At 42.7% G+C, this 23,960-nt stretch overlaps 2 protein-coding genes across 5 annotated transcripts in view; one reads left to right on the top strand and one right to left on the bottom strand.

Moving 5' to 3' along the window:
- The window catches only part of LOC124125935 (43 kDa receptor-associated protein of the synapse-like), a 39,494-nt gene extending 37,005 nt beyond the window's left edge, over positions 1–2,489 (top strand). Inside the window, exon 6 of the mRNA XM_046489340.2 lies at positions 188–2,489. Within this exon, the coding sequence (XP_046345296.1) occupies positions 188–293 (106 nt within the window). The 3' untranslated portion in view covers positions 294–2,489. The remainder of the gene's footprint in view (positions 1–187) is intronic.
- Positions 2,490–8,582: 6,093 nt separating this feature from the next.
- On the bottom strand, positions 8,583–22,473 carry LOC124125941. 4 transcript variants are annotated; one of them, XM_046489378.2, is made up of 2 exons: positions 22,344–22,473; positions 8,583–10,364 (listed from the first exon to the last, which is right to left on the bottom strand). In XM_046489378.2, the coding sequence occupies exon 2, from the start codon at positions 9,946–9,948 to the stop codon at positions 8,941–8,943; it is 1,008 nt and encodes a 335-aa protein (XP_046345334.1). In that variant the 5' UTR covers positions 9,949–10,364; positions 22,344–22,473; the 3' UTR covers positions 8,583–8,940. The 4 variants fall into 4 exon arrangements, with proteins under 4 accessions (XP_046345334.1, XP_046345326.1, XP_046345317.1 ...); XM_046489370.2 differs by having other exon boundaries at positions 22,214–22,469; XM_046489361.2 differs by lacking the exon at positions 22,344–22,473 and adding an exon at positions 16,910–17,078.
- Between the last annotated feature and the right edge of the window lie 1,487 nt (positions 22,474–23,960).

Raw genomic sequence — 23,960 nt, 5'->3', positions numbered from 1 at the left:
TCGGGAACTCTAGTTTAATATATACGTTGCATGTGAGATGTGTGTGGAATATTTTGAACATAATAGACTGTCTATTGTATTGTTTAATCTACATTTAAGTTATATTTTGACACTTGGAAAAAATCATTGATTTTAATAACTAATGGCCCTTGGTATGTCGAGTGACGTCGTCTTGTTTATGTTTCAGATGCTCTGATTATCTCGCCCGGTCAACTCTCGGAAGGGCCGGAAAAACCCGACCATGCCCGGCATGTCGTCGGAAATCTTCGGAGAACCCCGCTTTGTACACGTGACAGGCATGTGTTGCCTATGAACTGCTGAAAATGACGTCAGGAAAACATGGCGTCCAGAGACAGGTCCTGACTGGAAGAAATAAACTCGACTGAAAATGCCTTAGAAAAAGTGAACATGCTTGCTTCTGGTATGTCTTAGTGCAGCTTCTCGCGAGATCCGTGCAAGACGTGACGTCATCTCGCGTGACCTGTGACGTAATGTCTGACTGCAAGTGTAAAGGACATATATTGACGTGCGTACGGTGTTGTATGACAAAGTATGTCATATGACTGAAATCAGACGTCAAATGAGACGTTTCCCGGAGACGAAAAGGCCAAATAACGGCGCCATGAGGGAAATTCGACCAAGTGTAAAATAAAAATATAAAACAAGTTACCCTGGAGTAGAGGAATCGGACCAGTTATCACCAGAAGTATTACAGATGGCAACAGATTAATCTGTTATAACGGTATACAGTTAAGACGTTATAGCAAAGACCCCGCTAACCCGGAAACCTCGTTTTACGGACGATTATTGTCAGATTCGTCTACCCGTATACACATGACATAACTCCTTAGTCCGGACAATTGTTAATCTTTACGCTTACATGCGGAATGCTATAGTCCGGATTGACGGGGTTTCATTGTGTAGGGAGCTATAAAAAGCCACAGTATGTGCGATATCCTTGAAGTACTTTGAACAGTTGTCGGGTCAGGAGACTAAGTACTATGCTAAACGAAATGTTACCTCGCGGGACAACGAAAAGGGACAATGGTTATATTATGAGTCTCCGAACATGGACACCTGAAAGATTATGGGTCTCCGACCATGGACACTTGAGAATTCTATTGGTCTCCGAACATAACACTTGAGAATATTATGGGTCTCCGAACATAACACTTGAGAATATTATGGGTCTTCGGGCGTGGACACGTGATTCTTTATGGGTCTCCGCACATGGATACCTCAAACGATTGTGAATCTCCGCATATGGACACCTGAAAGATTGCGGATCTCCGAGCATGGACACCTCAAAAGATTATGGGTCTCCGGGCAAGGACACCTAAAAGAATTATGGGTCTCCGAACATGGGCACTTACGTATATTATGGGTCTCCGCATATGGAGACCTGAAAAGAGTATGGGTCTCCTAACATGGACACTTGAGAATATAATATGGGTCTCATGAGCACACTCCGAACACAGCCAAACACACCAGGCAGCCATAACGTGTTACGATTATTGAAAGTGTATGTTTATATTAAATCCGTACATTGTATTTATAGACTTAATTCATTTGATTATTTATTTTGACATATTTCTTTCAAATTGTTCAAATATTTAATTTGAGTACTTTAGAAATGTGCCATGCACTTATCGAAACGATACTGGCGTTAACTCGAACGTCATACATGTACATGCAATTCGTGTAAGGGGGTGTAACATTGTCATCCTGGCAGTGGCTTTATCATCCCTGTAGTCTAATGTCAGCTTCATCTCGAACAGCCGACTCGACAGATCTTAAATGTTTCAGAAATTAACTGATTTATCGAATACATTTTATCTGTATTTCGACACAAAAGGAGACCAAACTGTTGATAAAGTCACAGGGTCAATATACCGATACAACGAAGATCAAGTTAAGACATTTTCACTCCATTTGCAAAATACAGGTATTGATAGTGGAACCAATCTAACATTCTCTGCAATTGCAGCTTCAGACCAAGTTTTATGGCACTAAGATTTGGCACACACACTTTCATGGATTTTACCAACATGAATGAGACTACTGAACCGTCTGAGAACAGACTTTCTACAGACAAAACACTTTTCACAGAATGAGAATCAACTACCCTTCCGTTCGGCAGCTGGATCACGTGATCAGCACGTGCCTCATTTACATATTATTTGATATATTTCAGTATATAGTAAATACAAACACAAAGTATTATATTTTTAACTACGAAATTAAATCGAAGAGTATATGTTTACTTTGGTATGACTTTGTTGTTGCGTCTGTGTTTAGTGTTGTGTGGAGGCAGTTGAAGCGTATATCTGTGTCACGGCAGACCGTTTCTCCACAGTTTAGTTTATGATTTATATATGGCCTTATTTATTTGAATATTAGTATGTGTAGAAGAATCTGTTTGTGAAATCATTGTTGTCTTGTATGTATAAAGTACACATATGCTTTGAGTAAACATGACTGATGTCCAACGCTTTTGTCTCCGTGTTTTAATTCCCTTTTTTTCTGTTTTATCAAGTGAACAATTGATTTGCCTTTGCATGTGTTTGTGACGGGTGCCACCTGGTATCGTCACTATTTGATCGTGACTCATAAAAATGTGTTCATGATATGCTGTTGTCGCAATCCGAAAATGGACTATGTTTTTAGAAGAGAATTATTATGTTTTTGTCGCTTTTATTGACAGTAAACTACTGTTATAACGAACTTGGAGGTTTCACTTATTTAAGTTCGATACAACCGTAGTTCGTTTTAAGCATATGAACAGCATATATACAGCTAATGGTCGTGACCAAAAAAATAAATTCGTTATATCCGTCAGTTCGTTATGAGCCTGTTCGTTATAAACGTGTGTGTGTGTGTGTGTGTGTGTGTGTGTGTGTGTGTGTGTGTGTGTGTGTGTGTGTGTGTGTTTTATGGTGCTAGTTCACTGAGATATCATGCCGCAGTTTAACATGGATGTCTGACCTGGTGAGGTGAGGTGAAATAGGGTTTAACGTCGCGTGCACGATTATTGCACTTATATAGTGACGTGTGTGTGTGTGTGTGTGTGTGTGTGTGTGTGTGTGTGTGTGTGGTGCTAGTTCACTGAGATATCATGCCGCAGTTTAACATGGATACCCTACTCAGACACAGTATAGTGACTCCGAGCAGACCAGTCCTTGTTTTAGCCCCTTAATGCCGAGCGCCAGACAGGGTAACAAGGACTATCGTTTTTTATCGTCTTTTGGTATGACGCGGCCGGCATCGAACCACCGATCTTTCTCACCTCGGGCAAACGTTCCATCCACTAGACCACGGTCGCGAGGCCTGTACTCTTGTTGATTCATGTTCACACTGTCAACCACTAGTTTGTTTATGTTTTAAGGGATAGGTACATCGCAATCCCAAAATTAACTCCCATTAAACCGTTGACTACCAAATAGAATCATTTTTAATGTTAGTACCAACTCGCGTGAACACGTCCCGTGAAGCTATGGGTATTATATGAGCGCTTCGACCACTTGGACCCACTCGCCTGTACACTTCTTATAAAGCCATGGGTATTATATGAGCGCTTCGACCACTTTGATCAACTCACGTGTACACTTCTTGTGAAGCTATGGGTAGTGTATGAGCGCTTCGACCACTTGGACTGTATTCCAGTCACATCACGGCGTGTCAGGTTAATGTGGGAGAGAGCCCGAAGTGATGCAGATCTCAGACGTTTACCACTTCGGTGAAACCCACGAGCACGGGTATGGTGCTGACAAACCTAAAAACATAATCGGGGCGAATCGGGATTCGAACCCACAACCATAGGTTTCTGGCGTGCCCAAGGGACGCAACTCTGCACAGCGAATCGCGGCGCCTTAGACGACTTGATAATTAGATAATATAGCGACGTGTGTGTGTGTGTGTGTGGGGGGGGGGGGAGGCATAGTCTTCCGCCATGATTAAACTACAAAAAACAACATTTTTAACGAACACGCTTATAACGAACTGACGGTTATAACGAACATTTTTTAGTCCCGGCCTTTTAGTGTATATATGCTTTGTACACGCTTATAACGAACTGACGGTTATAACGAACATTTTTTAGTCCCGGCCTTTTAGTGTATATATGCTTTATACATGCTTATAACGAACGACGGTTGTAACGAAATAAAATGAGTGGTTATTTTGAATTCGTTATAACCGTAGTTTACTGTTGATAATTGCGGATTACGGAGTAATATGAAAAATTAGGATGTTCTGTAACTTGTTTGTTTTGTTTGTTTATTTGTTGTTTAACGCCACACTCAGCAATATTCCAGCTATATGACGGCGGTCTGTAAATAATCGTGTCTGGTCCAGACAATACAGTGATTGACATAGTGAGCATCGATTCATGCAACTGTGATACGATGACATACATCAACCAAGTCAGCGAGCCTGACCACCCGATCCCGTTAGTCGTCTCTTACGACAAGTCGACTTTTGCGCAGTCGACTTTTGCGCCAAACATGGGTTGCTGAAGACCTATTACCCCGGATCTTCACGGTTCAAAAAGCTTTAGAAGCGAATTGGTCCAGGATATTTATCAAAATAGAAAGGAGTTTGCACATGATTTTCGGGGATGGTCCAACAGTATTACAGTATATCACAACGTAATGAAGCCGAATCCATCATATACGGGGGGGGGGGGGGGGGGGGGGGGGGGGGGCGCAGTCGTCTAAGGCGCCGCGATTCGCTGTGCAGAGTTGCGTCCCTTCGGCACGCCAGAAACCTATGATTGTGGGTTCGAATCCCGATTCGCCCCGATTATGTTTCTAGGTTTGTCAGCACCATACCCGTGCTCGTGGGTTTCACCGAAGTGGTAAACGTCTGAGACCTGCATCACTTCGGGCTTTCCTCCCACATTGAGCTGACACGCCGTAATATAACTGGAATACTGTTAAAAGCGGCGTTAAACCCAACTCACCCACACTCACTCCATCATATACATACCAGTGATTGATAATGTGAACAACAAGCTTTGTCTTGATGGTTCCACAAAGTCACAGCTTCAAATTTCTATTTCTTTGGGAACTTGCGACCTGGAACTGATCACACATACAGCTAATATGACTGTGAGATCCCTCCTTTATTTAGCTCATATACAGGATACCAGGGACATGTACACTGCCGGGCAAAAGAAAGTAATACCCATGTAGCTAAAACGTAAACAAACAAGAAATGATTATTCCATGGTGATGTATTTGATGTACGGGTATCACAGTTGTGTTTTGGACCATAAGTGTGCAGTTTCAGCGACTATTTTCATCCAAGAAACGTTTGTAATTTTCCATTCCAATTTTCAAGTGTATACTCTCTTTTGTATGGCCCGGTATCACCACGTGTATGTCGTAAATTTGCATGTGATGGTGCATGTAGTATTATTGGACTGGATGAAGCTGGGGTCGTTGTGGTATAGAGTACTACCGAAACGTACACTGAGATATGTAGCTTTACCACATTCTGAATATTAAGACAGTAAACCCTTTTTTGAGGCACGAATTCCGCAAAGGACGAACCCGTTTTATTTTCCGTCTGCAAAAGAATTTGTTTCGAGCGTTGACGTAAAGGGGTTGCATGTGCACAGCTATAGCTGTAGTGCCCTGTACAACTCTACACGGGGGCATGGGTGGCCCAGTCGTCCTTAGCGCCGCTATTCGTTGTGCAGAGTTGCGCCAGAAACTTATGATTGTGGGTTCGAATCCCGGTTCGCCCCGATTATGTTTCTAGGTTTGTCAGTACCATACCCGTGCTCGTGAGTTTCACCGAAGTGGTAAACGTCTGAGACCTGCATCACTTCGGGCTTTCCTCCCACATTAAGCTGACACACCGTGATGTGACTGGAATACTGTTAAAAGCGGCGTTAAACCCAACTCACTCACTCACTACAACTCCATACACAGCCTGCGACCGTGTTGTAGGCCACCCTGGGGGCTACTGCAGCAACATTACGCCGATGCCACTAACAGTCTTCGTCACGTATTGAACCCGTTTTAGGAATCGATTCGGTGAATACTTCATCACGAGCAAACTTGCCACTTCTACATCCCTTGGTATTATAATTAGAAAACATTAACCCCAGGGAATAATCTGCCGAAACAGATTCCATTGGGTGTATCAAGAAAACTAGACTAAGTAAAGAAGAGAATTTATGGATGTCAACTTCTTTATTGTGAGGAAACACATCGTTTCGGAGTATATGCTTACTCCTTCATCAGGCGAAAGCATGCTATGAGGGAGAGAGCATATATATATGAGACTGAGTGAGTGAGTGAGTATGGTTTTACGCCGCTTTTAGCAATATTCCAGCAATGTCACGGCTGGGGACACCAGAAATGGGCTTCACACATTGTACCCATGTCGGCGTGACGAGCGACCGCATTAACCACCCGACCGCCCGGCATATATATGTACATGTAAGGACAACAACAAAAGTAATAAGATAACAAAAGGTGGAAACTAACAAGGGAGGTCGACAGATAATTGCCGCTGATGGGTGATTAGCAAAAGACAATAGAAGCCAACACTTTACAGTAATTAGCGCGGATGGTTATGGACAACTGGAAGCCAGCCTATTATACTCCGAGACGTTGTGTTTCCTCATAATAAAGAAGTTGACATCCATAGATTCTCTTCCTTATGTGCATCACTTCTAAATGCCATTCAAAGACAAGAAAATTAGTGATGAAAATTATATGAATGGATCACCGAAAGTCAGTGATGACACCAGGTGTTTGCAAAGAGGGTAAATAAGATGACGAGTGGTCGGGTGTTTGGGGGTGGGTGTGAGTGCGCGTTCTTATCTTTAAAACGTTCAGATCTACATAGACACATGCTTGTTGGTTTGGTAGCTAATAACATAATAATGTTAATTATACACATATGCTGATATTAAATAAAGATGACATAATGACAAGACCTTGATATTGTTTATTTTGAAATATAATCCTCAATTTACATGTAATCATAATTAACAATGAGATCAACGAGACAGATGTATCCTTTAAAACACGTGATAAATAGTGTCATACCTGGTAAATAAATAAACAAGGCTAACACACTTGGTCGTTTGATTTGACTCTCTTGTTCTGGATATTTGCTGAGTAGACATATCCCCAAACTCTCTCTACAGACATTGAACAGATTCGTATTTCCGTGGCGCGTTCTTCATAGTCGTTGTTAAGAAGCATATAACATGGAAACATTATAATTATATAAATATATATGATAGCTACGCGATAAATCGCAAAGAACAGTGAAAAACGAAGCGTGGTTTAGTTCACGATAAAACATTGTTCTATCATGACGTCATTTATGAAGATTCGAACATTCGCTCGCAACTTGATGACGTTGTATTTTTGACGACGTTATTTTTGAGAGGGGAGTGTCTCGTGAGTTGTTCCCCATAGAGGCAGCTGGGCAATGTAAACGCTATGGCCGAACGATCGCTTCTAAAACATGGAGAGATATGACAATCGGTACAGGAGAAAAGGTACAGGTAATTGACGTGAGGATTGTGAGAATGTGTGAGAAATACACACCTGTGCATAAAATGGACTTGTCCGACGTTGCCGCGGTCGGATTCTATTGAGTCATCATTATTTAAAGCTTGTACATTTTATCAACATCCTTAAAGAGGCTGTACATAGTGTTGATATCGCATTTTAGAAATAAACGACTTGTGGTCGTTGTCCATCGTACAATAAAACATTTTATTGTACGGTAAACAACTCCCATTCGTCGTTTTTTCTTAAATAAATGCTTATTATTACCCATAGGGTTAGAAATAACCGAGTTAAAGAGAAAATCATGACATTCTCATACTGATATAACGGGATTCTCGCTCGGGAAGTTCAAGAATTCTGACACTCGTTTCGTAAAATCTGTATGACACACATACTCGTAGAATAATCTCTATTTATTAAGTAACAATTCTTCTTAGTGACATTCTTTCAAGGGATGAAAACGTGTATGGAAGCAAGAACAATTAAAGTATTTTCAACAATCGTTACGGCTCTACTCAAGTATTCATATGTACGGATTTTGTTGGCTCAATCATTTTACAATAAGTTTAAATTCCGGCGTGTAGCTTCTTTCATAAACTCTGTAAAACTCCACTTCAAATTCACTTCACATTGCGCACTGCCACACCAATCCACCCAGTGTTCGATTGTTTATCTTGAAGATTATCTTTTCGTCCCATGTAACGTTTTGCAAATCAGGAAGGTGTTTTTTTATATAGTGACACAATCCACAACTATCAATCTGCCCTCTGCCAAAGACGAGTAGGAAGCACTAAGTCTCGCAACAATCCAATCTTGATTATCCAGGTTATTATATCGCCATTCTATTCTGATAAATACCCCAGATCATTGACCACCATAGCCTCGTTCTGAGAAATACACAACGGTGAAATTAGTGAGTGAGTTGTGTTTAACGCCGCTTTTAACAGTATTCCAGTTATGTCACGGCGTGTCAGCTTAATGTGGGAGGAAAGCCCGAAGTGATGCAGGTCTCAGACGTTTACCACTTCGTTGAAACCCACGAGCACGGGTATGGTGCTGACAAACCTACAAACATAATCGGGCGAACCGGAATTCAAACCCACAATCATAGGTTTCTGGCGTGCCCAAGGGACGCAACTCTACACAGCGAATTGCGGCGCCTTAGCCGACTGGGTCCCCTGTCACGTGCCCCCTCCCACACACGCACACACCCCCCGCTGTGACGTTTGTGAATAGGTCCAGGGTATTTGTCATAATATAAATAGGGACATAATACACTGTATCATCGAGGATGGTATGTACTGTGTCTTTTGGTACCTATAATTATCACAGTCACGTTCGGACAATGGTCTTTGCCTTGAGCACAGGTTTCCGTATTACAAACAACTCCCGTAGTCATGAGTTATGTGGCACCGTTGGGTTTCCGTAGTGGGTAGTCTTGCATGAAACTCGCCACTCTAACCTGTACCCTGCTGCGGGCGTTTTCATTGTCCCTCATCTTATCGTCTCTAGCCAACTGCCTTGCCGCCGTTATAGACATCGGCGACGTCTGATTTCTAGTCAGATGGTTCCTCCAATCAACTGCTGACATCGTTGGACGCCTTTGGTTAAGGATCTCCGACAGTCGAGCGTTTCGTCCAGGTGATGGTGAGGCGGATGACCGGCGTGGGGGGTAGAGATTCGGGGACGGGGATCGCGACGGAGCCGGGGAGAGGGATACTGTGGAGGAAGGCATGTCGTTAAAGGCGCTGTGTCTACGAATAGCTTGGGGGAGGGCCCGGCGAGGATCCCTTCTTTTCGCGGCTTGTGCTCGAAGAATCTTTTTGGTAATGTCAGATGTATCCCGTTCCCATTCATACTTGGGAGTAGCACGGCCACAACTAGAAATCTCAGTCCTTTCGGAACCAGAATCCGAATGTCTGTCCGATTCGTCCCCGCTAGAAAGCTGAAACGTCATTGTCGGACGTCGACGTGAAGGGGTGCTTTGAGGTCGGGGCGGAAGTGACGTCATGGAATCAGATACAACAGAGGACACACTTTCCCTTCGGTTGCTACTCCTATCCATCGCCGACTGAGGCCGTTTGAACCTTCTAGCACGTCTACTCACAATTCTTTCACCGTACATAAAGCAAGGCTCATTGTCCTCTTCATCAGATTCATCCTCAGACTCGGATTTTAGTTTCTCCTTCTCTGGGGACATTCCTTCCGGACTCTTCCCGCTGGAAGACTGGATGTAGTCCAAAGACACGGACACCATCCTGATGTCCTGATTGGTCAGCCTTGTCTGGTGGACCTTCTGTTTCTCCAGGAGATGGAGCGTCCCATGAAGACGGCTCTGCTCAATGCCGTTGATGCGGTAGGCACGCTGGACACGAGAGCTGCTGTAACTGGGGTTTTCCCTGGCTGGCATAGTGGCTTTATCCAAAACAATAATCAAAGCGATATTTCAAATCTGCTGATTTCCAATGACGTTTGTACCTTTAGAATAGCAGGTGGATGAAATAAAGGAACAAGCAGCGGCTCCGTCAGGGTAACCCTTGATATCCATTTTCAACATACCGTTAAGGTAAACACGTGCGTTCAGATGACCCACTAGTGTACATGGGTGGTTCTCATGGTGGTTCTGTTCACAGAGACGTTTGTCTTGTTGGTTGTGTTGGTATTACCAAAGTCTATTGAAAACGTACCATGTGTGAATACTGAAACGTTGCGAATGCATCTGTGTCAACCGCGTGCTGGGGACTGAAGCAGCTGACCCATGCAAAACGAAATCCAGACGTCTGTTCCAACTCTGTCCAGCGCCAGATCTTACAGCACAGGTCACACCTGTCAAGAAAAGAGGCTTACAATGTATGGACATTAGTGGCAAAATACAAACGAATTAACGGGTCAATACGATCATGTCAGTCTTAGCAGCACGGGGGTGTTGTGTTATTATGGATTATGCATTATGCCAGATTCATAAGCAAAGAGCAGGCTGTTTTCTGGATGGCCACACGGGGTTAAGTCCGCCTAAGCATATTAAACGCACGAGGTTGTGATTATGAAGTTATTAAGCATATGAAAAATGGTTTTCCGACGTAACAACAGCTTGTTGGCTGGACACTTGAATGTGTTTGGCATGACTTCAAGCAGAGTTGTATGTCGACGGGTTTTAAGGCGTTGCAGCGTAAAGCGTGTGTACATCCGCTGAATATTCAGTTCTCCTGTTTTGTCCGTTTTCATATATCTTTGATATATATTCTTCTGTTGAATGTGAACTTTTATGGTTAACACTTTAGTGAGTAAATGAGCTTAGTTTAACTCTGCTTTCAGCGCTGTTTCAATTGTTTACACGGCGTGTGAGGTTAGCGTTGGAAGAAAGGGGTGAACGTTTTAGACCTTCACGGCCCTATTGAAATCAAGCACAGGTAAAATAATGAAAAACCGAGTATAATAATCAGACCCAGTTTGGGATTCAAACCTACAATCAACAGTTTATCGAACTCTAATAGTAAAATAAGTGTTTAAAACCATTGCCCTTAGAGCTTTAATTATTGGCATTTTAAGGACAAGGTTCAGTATGTCTTACGCCTCGTTACCAATGTGTAAAACCAAACCCTACCTTCTGCATAATAAGTAAATGCGGCAAAACCCTTTCAATGGCCACAATAAATCTCTGAAAAAAGCCGAGTCGAGTGTACGATTCCGACCATATCATAAGCAGGTGTTAATGCATGACTGTCAAATAGGGAGGATACCAGGTGTTCGCAAAAGGGCACCTGCCACAAACACACGCAAAGGCTAGTCAATTGTTTGTGTGAAACAACACGGGAACATGTAGCACAAGTCAAACTAGGGAATTGCATCGGACATACCTTTTGTCACAGATGCATCAATTTAGAAATTTGGAATTATTTTGGCACAAACGCTTAAATCACTTGGACATCTAACGCCACGTACTTTAGTCCAATTCTATATATCAAGATAAACATTTGACTCAGATTAGGTCTAATGATTCAAATTGAAAAAAGAGGTTTGTGCGAGAGATAAACCGGTAGACACAGTGCACAGAACTGGTGGCTACTTAAAGACATTATGTCTGGCCTGGGATCACTATGTCAGTCATATCTAGCACAAACGCTCTACACAGGCAGGGATTGATGGTGTACGGGAGCAGTTCGACTGGCTATATCAACAGTCAGTGAAAGGTAGTCACTATTAATGATGGTCGTATCAAGATCGATTGTCACAATACATTGGCAACCCACAACGGCTGTCGGGACAAACATATACACGCTTAATAAACTCTTATCACGATGGCTAATTGATACAAGCGGGTGACTGAGAACCTGAGTATGGAGGCACGTCAGTGGGTTTCTATATACAACGTAGTTTTGTGGCAGTACACAATCAACTAAATAGGATTTGCGCTCATGCATGAATGAGGAAACAAATACATGAAAAAGAAAGAGAGAGAGACACACGCAGAGAGAGCGAGGGACAGAGAAAGAGTGAAAGAGACAGGGAGAGTGGGGAGAGAACAATTGACGGATAGAATGAGGTGAGATTAGGTGAAATTGGGTTTAACGTCGCGTCCAAGATTATTGCACTTATATAGCGACGTGCATGTACGTGTATGTGTTTGTGTGGCTGCTTGTACTAGTCCGGACTGATGCCGATTTATAGTGCTGAGATACCATGCCGCAGTTTAACATGAATACCCTACTCAGACACAGTATACTGACTCCGAGCCGACCAGTCCTTGTTTTAGCCCCTTAATGCCGAGCGCCAGACGGGGTAACAACAAGTACCATCTTTTAACGTCTTTTGGTATGACGCCGCCGGGGATCGAACCCCGGACCTTCCGCTCGTCGGGCGGACGCTCTACCACTAGACCACGGAGGCGGTCACGAATAGAATGAGGAAGACGCTTTCAGCAATGCTGCCCAAATGGAGACAGAAGTTGTTGGGCCTATTCCCGGATCAAACAGCACATAGTCAAGAAAACCCAGGACCACAAGCCACGGTCATAACAATTGCGTTTCGCATCGAACATCGGATAGGTCTTATATTTTGACTATAAAACCACTAAGAATAAACTGCCAAGGCTCATTAAATGGGGACTGGGAGTTTAATAATCATGTGTCCATATGTGCACCGTCTACAACAATGAAGGCTGGCCCTGAAATTGAAACACTTGTTAATTAACTGTTTACTTGTTAATGAATCTACTGGAATATCACATACTACTCGTAGCTGCGGTACCCGTATCTCTATGCTGCGCCCTACAAACGATTGGATTGTGGCTTGTCGCTACACTGAGCTACTGACTGTCCCATAGCGTTTTCCTCATAGATTCCCGATTCGGAACATACCACAGAGGGTAGCTTGATTTTGTTTTAATGTATGGTGAGTTCAAAAGGAGAGCCACATCTCAAATGTACGTCTGTAACTCCTTTAAATAAAAGTGGCAAAACCCTGTCCAGAATCATGAGGTATATCTGCTATAATCAGAGTCCATTGTCAGATTGTACGATTCCGATATATAATCATTATGTTTATGGATCACTATCAAATAGTGATGATACCAGGTGTTTGGCGACAAGAAAAGCGCATCCTGCCCCACGGTTTACACAAGTCACAAACACATGCAAAGGCATACACAAATAAGTGTCAGAATTTGAATTCGAAACTTGAATTTGTTAAACCCATAAACACAAAATATACATAAATCATATTGTTTGATGTAAACGAGTCGATGTTAGCAAATAGAGACAATGGTTCACACATGACCCAAATAACGATATTAAGAACTGGAGCAGATCTTGGAGCAGATGACGCCTTGTCTCTCATTCTCCAATCTGTTTAGTTGGTGTAATTGTATACATTCGACGCGCCATAATCACGAATGTTAATAGACTATGCAACAACACAACTTGCTCTATTGACTAAAGTAAGCCCTAGGATGCCGGGCCCTGTTTAAAGGACCCGTAAAGATTCCCGGGTAGAATAGGTCTTCAGCAACCCATGCTTGCTGTAAAAGGCGACTATGCTTGTCGTAAAAGGCGACTTACGGGATCGGGCGGTCGGGCTCGCTGACTTGGTTGATGCATGTCATCGATCCCAATTGCTTGGATCGATGCTCATGATATTCATCACTGGATTGTCTGGTCCAGACTCGATTATTTACAGACAGCCGTCATATAGCTGGAATATTGCTGAGTGCGGCGTTAAACAACCAACCAACCAACCTGTTTAAAGATTCCCCCTAGAGTTTTTAATAGGTGACTTGGGTCACACTTAGACACTGCCGCGTCTTAGCTGCAACGTGTGACATAGATAATACATTTGGGAAATCGATTTTTGAATGACTTGAATCAAACTCGCTAGGACTACATGTGCAAGTTGGCCCAGCCTAGAGTCACCTCGTCCCTTCCTATAGGGCAGCGTAACCTACCTGTCTGAACAGCGTCCCGTGTGATCACTAAAACAAAGTGTCCACAATACTCCCTCTGTCCATTCCACATATGCTGACCACACGCCGCTCACTGGGCAATAGGGTCGACCTGACACTATACGACTTCTGTGAGATAACGGTGGAGCTGGGCCATACTCAACTGACGTCTTATACGTCCACTACACAACTCTCACTCATGTGAGCTATTGGCGGCACTAAGCCCTCTTATTGATAACAGATCGATCAAATATCGACTTTGTTATCTCTGACACTTGAAGCAGGTGCGCGTTCGCTAAACGTCCCCACTCGAGACGTTTAACTGGGGGTGGGTAGTAACGCCGGTATACGGATATGCAGTTTGAATAAATTGGCAAAGGTTGACGTAATGGATTATGGAAATCGAGAAGAATAAATTCGGCTTGATAATAAAGACATGCCTATTAAGCCTACTGAGTTTTCGATTTTTAGACTCTTTCAGTGACCTTGATGCTTGGATTGCGTTTAAAGCCGTTGGCGTTGCATGAAAATCTACATAAAAATAGCTTGTGTGGGTAATAGCGTGAATGATCCGACAATAAAATGAATCGGAATTGGGGATATATTAAATTGATGACGGGGAATATGAAATTGATGACAATGCATGACTGACGAACGGGAGTGTTTGCACTCATTTTATACAAAGCAGGCACCACGCATGGGTATAACCATTAACTCAGCATTAACATTTCAAAAGAGATTGTTAGCTGAAACTGATTCGGATGTTAAATAATTGCCGGTGAGGTTCTTTAATAACATACAGAGCAGGGTAATGTAGGTTGTGTTGGGCTTTTTCTTTCTTATTATACCCCGCATTTGCAGTATTCAAGTATATTTGCGTTCACAAGAAATTATTGAAGAGAGTAAGAGGGTTTACTCAGCTTTCAGCAATATTCCAGCAATATCACAGTGGGAGATATCTGAAATTGGCTTCACACATTGTACCTATGTCGGGAATCGAACTCGGGTCTTCGCTGTGGCAAGCGAACGCTTTAACCACTTGCCTACTCCACCGTTCATTGTAAAAGTAAATATTGAAGTCAGGGCGAGCTAAACCAGTGGTGTATGCTATGAGCAACGTCATCGGGGTAGGAACACACGATATCAACAAAAATACCGACCACCTGATCGATCCAATTTAGTAGCCTTTTTTCGACAGACAATAGATGGGGATGTATTCTAACTGGGGTTTCTTCGGGGCTGAATATATGTAAGCTGTTTATTGTTTAACGCCGCACTCAGCAATATTCAGGTAACTGTAAATAAGCAAAGATGGACCTGACAAACCAATGATTAATATTATTAACAGCGACCACCGCTGTCAGGGTACGATTAAACGCACGTCACTGATCCAATGTTGTGGCCACTGTCGACAAGCAATGAAGTTCTGGGGTCAATTCTAACTGGTAACTCCAATGTAGCAGACGTGTCACTACATAGATACTGGAAAAAACGGCGAAGATTATCGTTGCCTGATTTTCATGGCGTCATGTCGTTCTTAAGTGACGGCTGTACGCTAACCGCCACACTGCCAAATATTTTACGATCCTGCATCGTTTCCCTCAACCTTCATATGAAGAGGGGGCGGTCGGATGGCCTAGTAGTTACAGCGTTCGTTCGTCACGCTGAAGACCCGGGTTCGATTCCCGACATGGGTACAATGTGTGAAGCCCATTTCTGGTGTCCCCCGCCGTGATATTGCTGGAATATTGCCAAAAGTGGCGTAAAACTAAACTCACTCACTCATATGAAGAGGGTCACGATGTCAACAGACACTTGGTATATTACAAACTATTTAAACGGGATGTTATGAGAATGGCACACATAAATATTACATTATTCTCTTTTATCGGATGTGACATTGAATGTGTAATTATGAGAATTATACAAATGTTAAGATCTGAAGGTGTGACGGGTGTCCAATACGCGGAATATGTCTTTTTTTAACACATCTCCAGTGACAAAACGATAGAGCTCTGAAGGATCTTATTCAGTAACGGACCGCCTCCGTGGTCTAGTGGTAGAGCGTCCGCCCGGAGAGCGGAAGGTCCGGGGTTTCTATCACCGACCGCGTCATACCAAAAGACGTTAAAAGATGGTACTTGTTGTAACCCTGTTTGGCGCTCGGCATTAAGGGGCTAAAACAAGGACTGGTCGGCTCGGAGTCAGTATACTGTGTCTGAGTAGGGTATTCATGTTAAACTGCGGCATGGTATCTCAGTGAGCTAGCACTATAAATCGGCATCAGTCCGGACTAGTACAAGCAGCCACACACACACGTGCATGCACGTCGCTATATAAGTGCAATAATCTTGGACGCGACGTTAAACCCCATTTCACCTCACCTATTCAGTAACGTATCACATCAACATCGCTTTTACATGCATTTTGACAAATATCAAGGTTAATAGAAAGGGGTGGTTATATTCTTAATATAATTCATCAATCTAATAAAGCAATCATTTATGCTGGATAGTTTGATCATACGAGCATGTGACAATGCTTGATGCAACATTGATCAATACATTTGAATATTCCTACACCTGTCATATTATACATACAACCAGAATGGACTGAGCATGTTTCACATTGAATATTATTTACATTAAGGAATGAAATATTTAATCTGCTGATAATATATGTTATTGTTCAAATACCAGAGCGTGACAGCTACCTTAACCATATCCGAGATAAGTAAACAAATATATACTCCAAACAAACACTAAGGCACGCTTGTGATATATGTGTGTGGATAAAGTATCAAGCGACCACATACATGGCCAGTCACGCACATATATCTCCCAAACCGATACCCACACTGACCCCTGTTCACAAAGCTCTTCAAGGGAATATTCGCATACAAAGCACAAACAGGAAACAAACCAAAATGAATTACCTTCACCGATTTCGTTTGTGAAAAATCCTCATCTCATATCTACAGGGACGTATTCACTACTGAACCAATACAGTCGCTCAATAGTAATCCCTTCTTGTCAGCTTAGCTATTCCGTATCCGCTAGATTTGTGAATCTCGTTTTCACTGTTACCCGACACTCGCTGATAAAGCGAACACACGACTCACTGGCAAGATCTCTATCTTTAGAAACACTTAGTTGCCCACTTCGCGTAGTATAACCCACTACGTCAAGCTTAGTACCTTCTTTATTACCAACAGCCTGTCTCCTATAGAAGACAATTGGAGAAAGCACCCCTGCTAATGCTTAGCTTCTATATTTCATGGATACCGGGTACCGTTTCAGCGTATTCCTGTTTTTATGAGACACCGTTGTTCATGGCGTTGAAAGGGGAGAGTATTGAACAGTGCTCGGGTTACTTTTGTTATGGTTGTCGGGGTGAGAGTTGATGACTGCTGTACATTCACAGGCGTGACTCGCTTTCAGATTGGGTTGTATGGTTTGTAGTGTTGAAAACACGGTCGATTATTTAGGCTGTGGGTCTTTTAGATGGCAGATTACACGCTTACTATACACATGAATATGATCATATCTTAACATTTCTATAATTGCTGTTTGAAATGGTTACTTTACAACTTCGTATAATCGGAATAATAGTTGTATGCTTAACCTTGACGTGGGTGTATTTTCCAATACGTCACAGCCCATGGTACCTTCGTGTAGCCTTTGGTAAGTGTCAGTATTAGGGACCATTTATTATTCTTGAGTGGTTAGGCCTGAGATTTCGGTTATGGACAGAATAGTTCTGCGGTCACTACACTATTTTGATAGAAACAAGCAGCAACATTTCAGTTAAAAAGGAGCCCCAGTGAGATGGGAAATTAAGAACCGGAACCTCTAGACTTGCTTAAAAAGGGACAGTTATAGCATTACAGTTTGGGCTGAACATTTAGTGTCTGAAATCTTATATTACACAATATCCTTCTTGACTCTAAAAATAATAAAAAATTCCCTATGCTGTGGAATAGAGCTAGCTTGAGCTGGCTAGACTTGCTTTTGTATGCATTTCTAGATTATTTTTTTTCATAAAATAAATATATTCCACGGTCATGGTGCAGGACTAGGTAACGTACCATGGTTGAGGGACTGTGCGATCGACAGACTACAATTCCCTCCTTGAAAGCAGGGGGAGAGCTGGTGTTTTTCCCAACAACATTAACTTTGTCATCCGTCAACTTCTAAGTAATGCCTATCAAACAATTTAATTTTAAGGAATTTCTGCTTGTCAAGGGAGCAATATTTGTTTTGTAAAACTTGATGTACATTATTCATAATTATTCATAATAACGCGGGACATATTTTAATCCCTGATTGTATCATGTGAGGATATCCGTATAGATTCCGGGGTAAAATAGAACCCTAGAACCTTTTACTCGTAGAACCAATGGCATTGGGGACCGGGTGGTTATAATGGATGACAAATAAGTTCCTTTGGTCCCCATTACGTTCTTTTTAGAACATGCAGATTGAACGATCTTTTTGTGAGTATAAATTTTCAAAGATGGTTGGGAACTGATTACTAGTATTAAAAAAAACAATCCCAATATCAATTGATGGACCCGTTTGGCAACTTGTTCACGGTGCAATGGAAACCGACATTGGAATCGGGTGAACCCGAATGCTTATCTACACTATATGTATGTAACCTTAGTTCATGGATGATCAACTTCACTCACAAATTTCCTCAATCATGGTTAGACTTGTTCATGAAGTTTGGAACAAAGACATTCAACAGAATAGCCGTACTTCTTTAATGGACTATGTCATGAGGTGGAAAGTTGTTCATCGAGATTATTGAAGAGTTTCAATAATATGTATTTTACCGATCACTTACATATACATTAACAAACATGAAATTTGCCTTGTCTAAATGGGTCCTTATTGGGTGCTACCGGTAAAGCACACATGCGTGCCCTTTTACGAACATCCGGTGTCATTAAGGAATTTCAGTTATCCATTTATATAATTTCCTAGGCTATTTGCCCTTTACGGCAAGTGGAATCTGTTTCGGCAGAAAATCTGGGATGGTTTGTTTGTTTGTTGTTTTTAACGCCGCACTCAGCAACATTCCAGCTATAAGACGGCGGTCTGTAAATAATCGAGTCTGGACCAGACTTTCCAGTGATCATAAGCATCGATGGTTATTCTCTTGCATTGACAATTTATACCAATAATTACCATCACTTTGTGCCTTCTACGCCAAATGGAATCTGTTTCGGCATATTCGTTTACATTTTGAATTTAGTGGGCTAAAAAGTTAAGGGTTCTTATGTTTTATTGCCCTCTGCTAGAGACAATTATCCCAAGACTTTAAACATTACTACATATTCACAAGGTGAGTGAGATTGGTTTCAGGCCAGTTTGAACAGTATTCCAGTTGTATCACGGCGTGTCAGCTTCATGTGGGAGAAAACCATGATGTGATTCAGATCTCAGACGTTTACCACTATGTGAAACCAACGAGCACGGATATGGTGCTGACTAACCTAGAAACAATCGGGGCGAATCGGGATTCGAACTCACGACCAGACGTTTCTGTCGTGCCCATGGGACGTAACTATGCACAAGGAGTGCGGCGCCTTAACGACCCGGCCACCCGTATCCCCGGTTCACTAGGAGTTCAGTAACTGGTCATATGTATTACAGGGTAAAACAATTTGAATCACTAACTTAATATAGATGTCCCTTGACTGTGACAAATATATTATTTATCATATTGCCTGAAAGTTGAACTTAAACTTTTGTATTAACTGACATGAGTGAGAGTCATTTTCCCCAAGAGAGTTAACTGACTGTTAAAGACCAGTTTCCACCCTTGTCGAACTAGGCTGGAATTTCTGGGCTCGATCGTAGCGCCACCAGTGGCTATTACGAGTTATGTCAATTTTATGTCCCTCCTATTAACCAATCAGATTCCACCTCTCATATCACTTACATTTGCTTGAAACAAAATGGCGAAGCCCTTATCAAAATGTATATTGTAATAAAGCGAGTCTTACTTTGCAAATTGCACCAACTCACGTGAGCACATTGATTAAAAACATGAAATGATTTGGAAACTATCTTTTCACGTCGAGTTTGCAGTACACGTGCTCTGAAAATCCTGCAAACGACCGAAATATGTATGGCAGTTTACGAACCGGATGTCGATTTCGTTAGGCGATTTTGATTGGACTATGCATAGACTCGTTAGTCAAGCCAAAATATAATTCCATAATGCCAGCCTAGTTCGGCAAGGGTGGAAATTGGACTTTTATAGTCAGTTAACTCCCTTGCCTAGGGAAGATGAGTGAAACTGTGGTTTTTGCAAAACTTGACATCACACACTGTGCCAAATGGGAACCGTGATCCAACGTCTTAACCAGGAGGCTTTGGTGACATTTTGGTACGCCGTAACTCCCTTTACATGGGTTGTTAGGATACATGTGTCTTACAGGACCCCCACCATCAGATGTCTGTACCCGTGGTCCACATGTCTTACAGGACACCCTCCATCAGATGTCTGTACCCGTGATCCACATGTCCTACAAGACCCCCACCATCTGATGTCTGTACCCGTGGTCGACATGTCCTACAAGACCCCCACCATCTGATGTCTGTACCCGTGGTCCACATGTCCTACAAGACCCCCACCATCTGATGTCTGTACCCCTGGTCCACATGTCTGACAGGACCCCCACCATCAGATGTCTGTACCCGTGGTCCACACGTCCTACAAGACATCAACCATCAGATGTCTGTACCCGTGATCAAAATGTCCTACATGACCCCCACCATCAGATGTCTGTACCCGTGGTCCACATGTCCTACAGGACCCCACCATCAGATGTCTGTACCCGTGGTCCACATGTACTACAGGACCCCCACCATCAGATGTCTGTACCCGTGGTCCACATGTCCTACATGACCCACACCATCAGATGTCTGTACCCGTGGTCCACATGTCCTACAGGACATCCACCATCAGATGTCTGTACCCGTGGTCCACATGTCCTACAGGACCCCCACCTTCAGATGTATGTACCCGTGGTCCACATGTCCTACAAGACCCCCACCATCAGATGTCTGTACCCGTGAGGATTCCCAGTAAGTATAGGTCCAGTATTCCATGTTAGTGCCGACCAGATGATCGGATGGTCAGGTTCTTTGACAGATTCTTGTCCAAGTTCCCCGACTGCCTGTATCGTTGCTCATGTTTCAGCCACTGTTGTCTCTGGACAACATTTATTTATTTACTGGTCGTCGGGATGTAGCTCCGGCACTGCGGACTGCGTTGTTTAACGACATTCACTCACTGAGATGCCTCTGATTGGGGATAACTCAAATAGTTTACCCACGAACCCACTCATTGTCTTTTGACTAAGTATATGTCATGTTTGCTAGGAAGACTTCGTGTTCATTGCGCAACTCGAACTGTCATACGTGTATGGGGAGTTACGTAACGACGTCTATCTTCAATATCAAGCGTCGAAGCCGAGACGTGTGGTCATATTGTCAAATGATATTATAATTTACAAAAACAAAACATATATTAATTTCATTTATACGTCAAAATCAAATGGGAAGCTCACGTTCTTTTAACAACGACGTCATTTCATTGAAACCTCGTTTTGTGACGTAATAGCACGGTATCTAACGTTGCTGCACATTAAAAATTGATTTGTTAAAAATAGGCAAACATGCATATATAATTTATGATGTTTTCTTATAGAGTACCCTTTGTGGTTAAATCGTGTATAATGTCAAATACTTTAATTATACTACTACACAAACCTGTAAGCGATGAATTCCTTATTTGCTCTACATATTAATATGTGACTGCAAAAAAAAACCTTTCTGCAATCGGGCGGTCGGGTAGCCTAGTGGTTAAAGTGTTCGGGTTCGATTCCCGACATGGGTACAATGTGTGAAGCCCATTTATGGTGTCCCCCGCCGTGATATTGCAGGAATATTGCTAAAAGCGGTGTAAAACCTCACTCACTCACTTTCTTCAATCACAAACTTATGTTGTGGCATGTTCATAAAGAAGAACCCATCTGAGAAAATAATATATTCTAAATGAAGGCTGATGGACATCCTTTAAAACACATGTGATTAAGAATGACAGCCCCAAACCCTGTCCCCCCAACCCCATGTAGTCTCAAACATGCTCGCTTTCCCTGTACGTGACTGTGCTAAGTATTCAAGTGACATTCCCTGACCCGTTAACGCGTCTGGAAGCTTACCTGTCACGCCAAGCTTGTCTTATCAAGTCTTCCCATTCGTTCTCCAGTCATGGGGTGTCAACACTTTCCAATATTCCAAAGGGAAATACTGTCATTCATTCGAGAGCGCAAAATATGTCAATATACTCACACCGCCTCGAGAGAGACCCCTCCCGCTCCAGCTCCCCACGATCCCGGGGGTACTGATCCCTTCCCTCTTACTGGGATTCTGAAGTGTGGGGTATTGTGGAGAGCTGTAAATCACACCCTTCGCGTCCTTGGTGAGACCCACATACATCGCCTTGTCGTGTAGCTATCTCCAGTGTTTACCCCCACGCTCGTATATGGTTGCCACCTACCCGTTGCGTAACCCCCCCCCCCCCCCCCCCACTCTCTTCCCCACAAGCACTTCTCACCTGTAATCAAGTTGACATACGTATCACTTGTCACACTCTGTCAAACTGAAGGCGGCAGTACATTAATTGTGTCGTTTTGTGTTTAAGGTCGTGTTTTCTGATATATTTGGGGGCGGTCGGGAACCCTAGTGGTTAAAGCGTTCGCTCGTCACGCTGAAGACCCGGGTTCGATTCCTTACATGGGTACTATGTGTGAACCCTATTTCTGGTGTCCCCGCCGTGATATTGCTGGAATATTGCTAAAAGCGGCGTAAAACCATACTCACTCACTCACTCTGATATATTTGCTTGCTTGTTTGATTTATAGTCCAGATATCTTGGCTTAATGTAAATAATCAAATCTGGACCGCACAATCTAAAGATCAATATTATACGATGGAGATACAGGATGTGTGGTATAGGTGTGGGTGGTGACTGGGTGTAGTCTAGGTATGGGAGAGTGGGTATATGTGTGGTATCGGTATGGGAGAGTGGGTATATGTGTGGTATAGGTATGGGAGAGTGGGTATATGTGTGGTATAGGTATGGGAGAGTGGGTATAGGTGTGGTATAGGTATGGGAGAGTGGGTATAGGTGTGGTATAGGTATGGGAGAGTGGGTATAGGTGTGGTATAGGTATGGGAGAGTGGGTATATGTGTGGTATAGGTATGGGAGAGTGGGTATAGGTGTGGTATAGGTATGGGAGAGTGGGTATATGTGTGGTATAGGTATGGGAGAGTGGGTATATGTGTGGTATAGGTATGGGAGAGTGGGTATATGTGTGGTATAGGTATGGGAGAGTGGGTATATGTGTGGTATAGGTATGGGAGAGTGGGTATATGTGTGGTATAGGGTAGGTGTGATCGCCCCAGTTTGATGTGGGTCCCTCTCAATCATATTTATGATATCTGAGATATGAATCTTGTGAAGTCCTCCATTACGTACCCACCTTCGGCCCATATAACCACAATCTGTCATGTCTGTCTATTGTAAGTATATTTACACCACGTTAAGTAAATAAAAGCTTGCAAATCTACGCAATATATCGACCCTTTACTTCAAAGCAATTTGAAGGGTACCATCAATCATATTTGAAACCCACACGTGGTGGTATCAGTTGTAATACAACAAATAGAAACATTTACATTTCTCAGTTCTAGTGGGTATTGATTTGTCTTGTTACGCTGTTCTATTATTTGTGCAATGTGAAACCCACTCGCGACACCCTCTGCTGTTATGTAACCTGGTGTATTAAGAGAAACAGTAAACTAAACTGACGTTGGCTCGGTCGAGGAATCAGCAAAGCTGAGGTCATCTTTAACAGATGAGTAACAAATAGTAGGACGTGGCGGAGTAGGGTTTAATGTCGGTT

Source organism: Haliotis rufescens, unplaced genomic scaffold (genome assembly GCF_023055435.1).
Source record: "Haliotis rufescens isolate VD_foot unplaced genomic scaffold, xgHalRufe1.0.p SCAF_5, whole genome shotgun sequence".
In the NCBI taxonomy this organism is placed as follows: domain Eukaryota; kingdom Metazoa; phylum Mollusca; class Gastropoda; order Lepetellida; family Haliotidae; genus Haliotis; species Haliotis rufescens.
The sequence above is the reverse complement of the archived record's forward strand: the minus strand, read 5'-3'. Positions and strand labels throughout refer to the sequence as shown.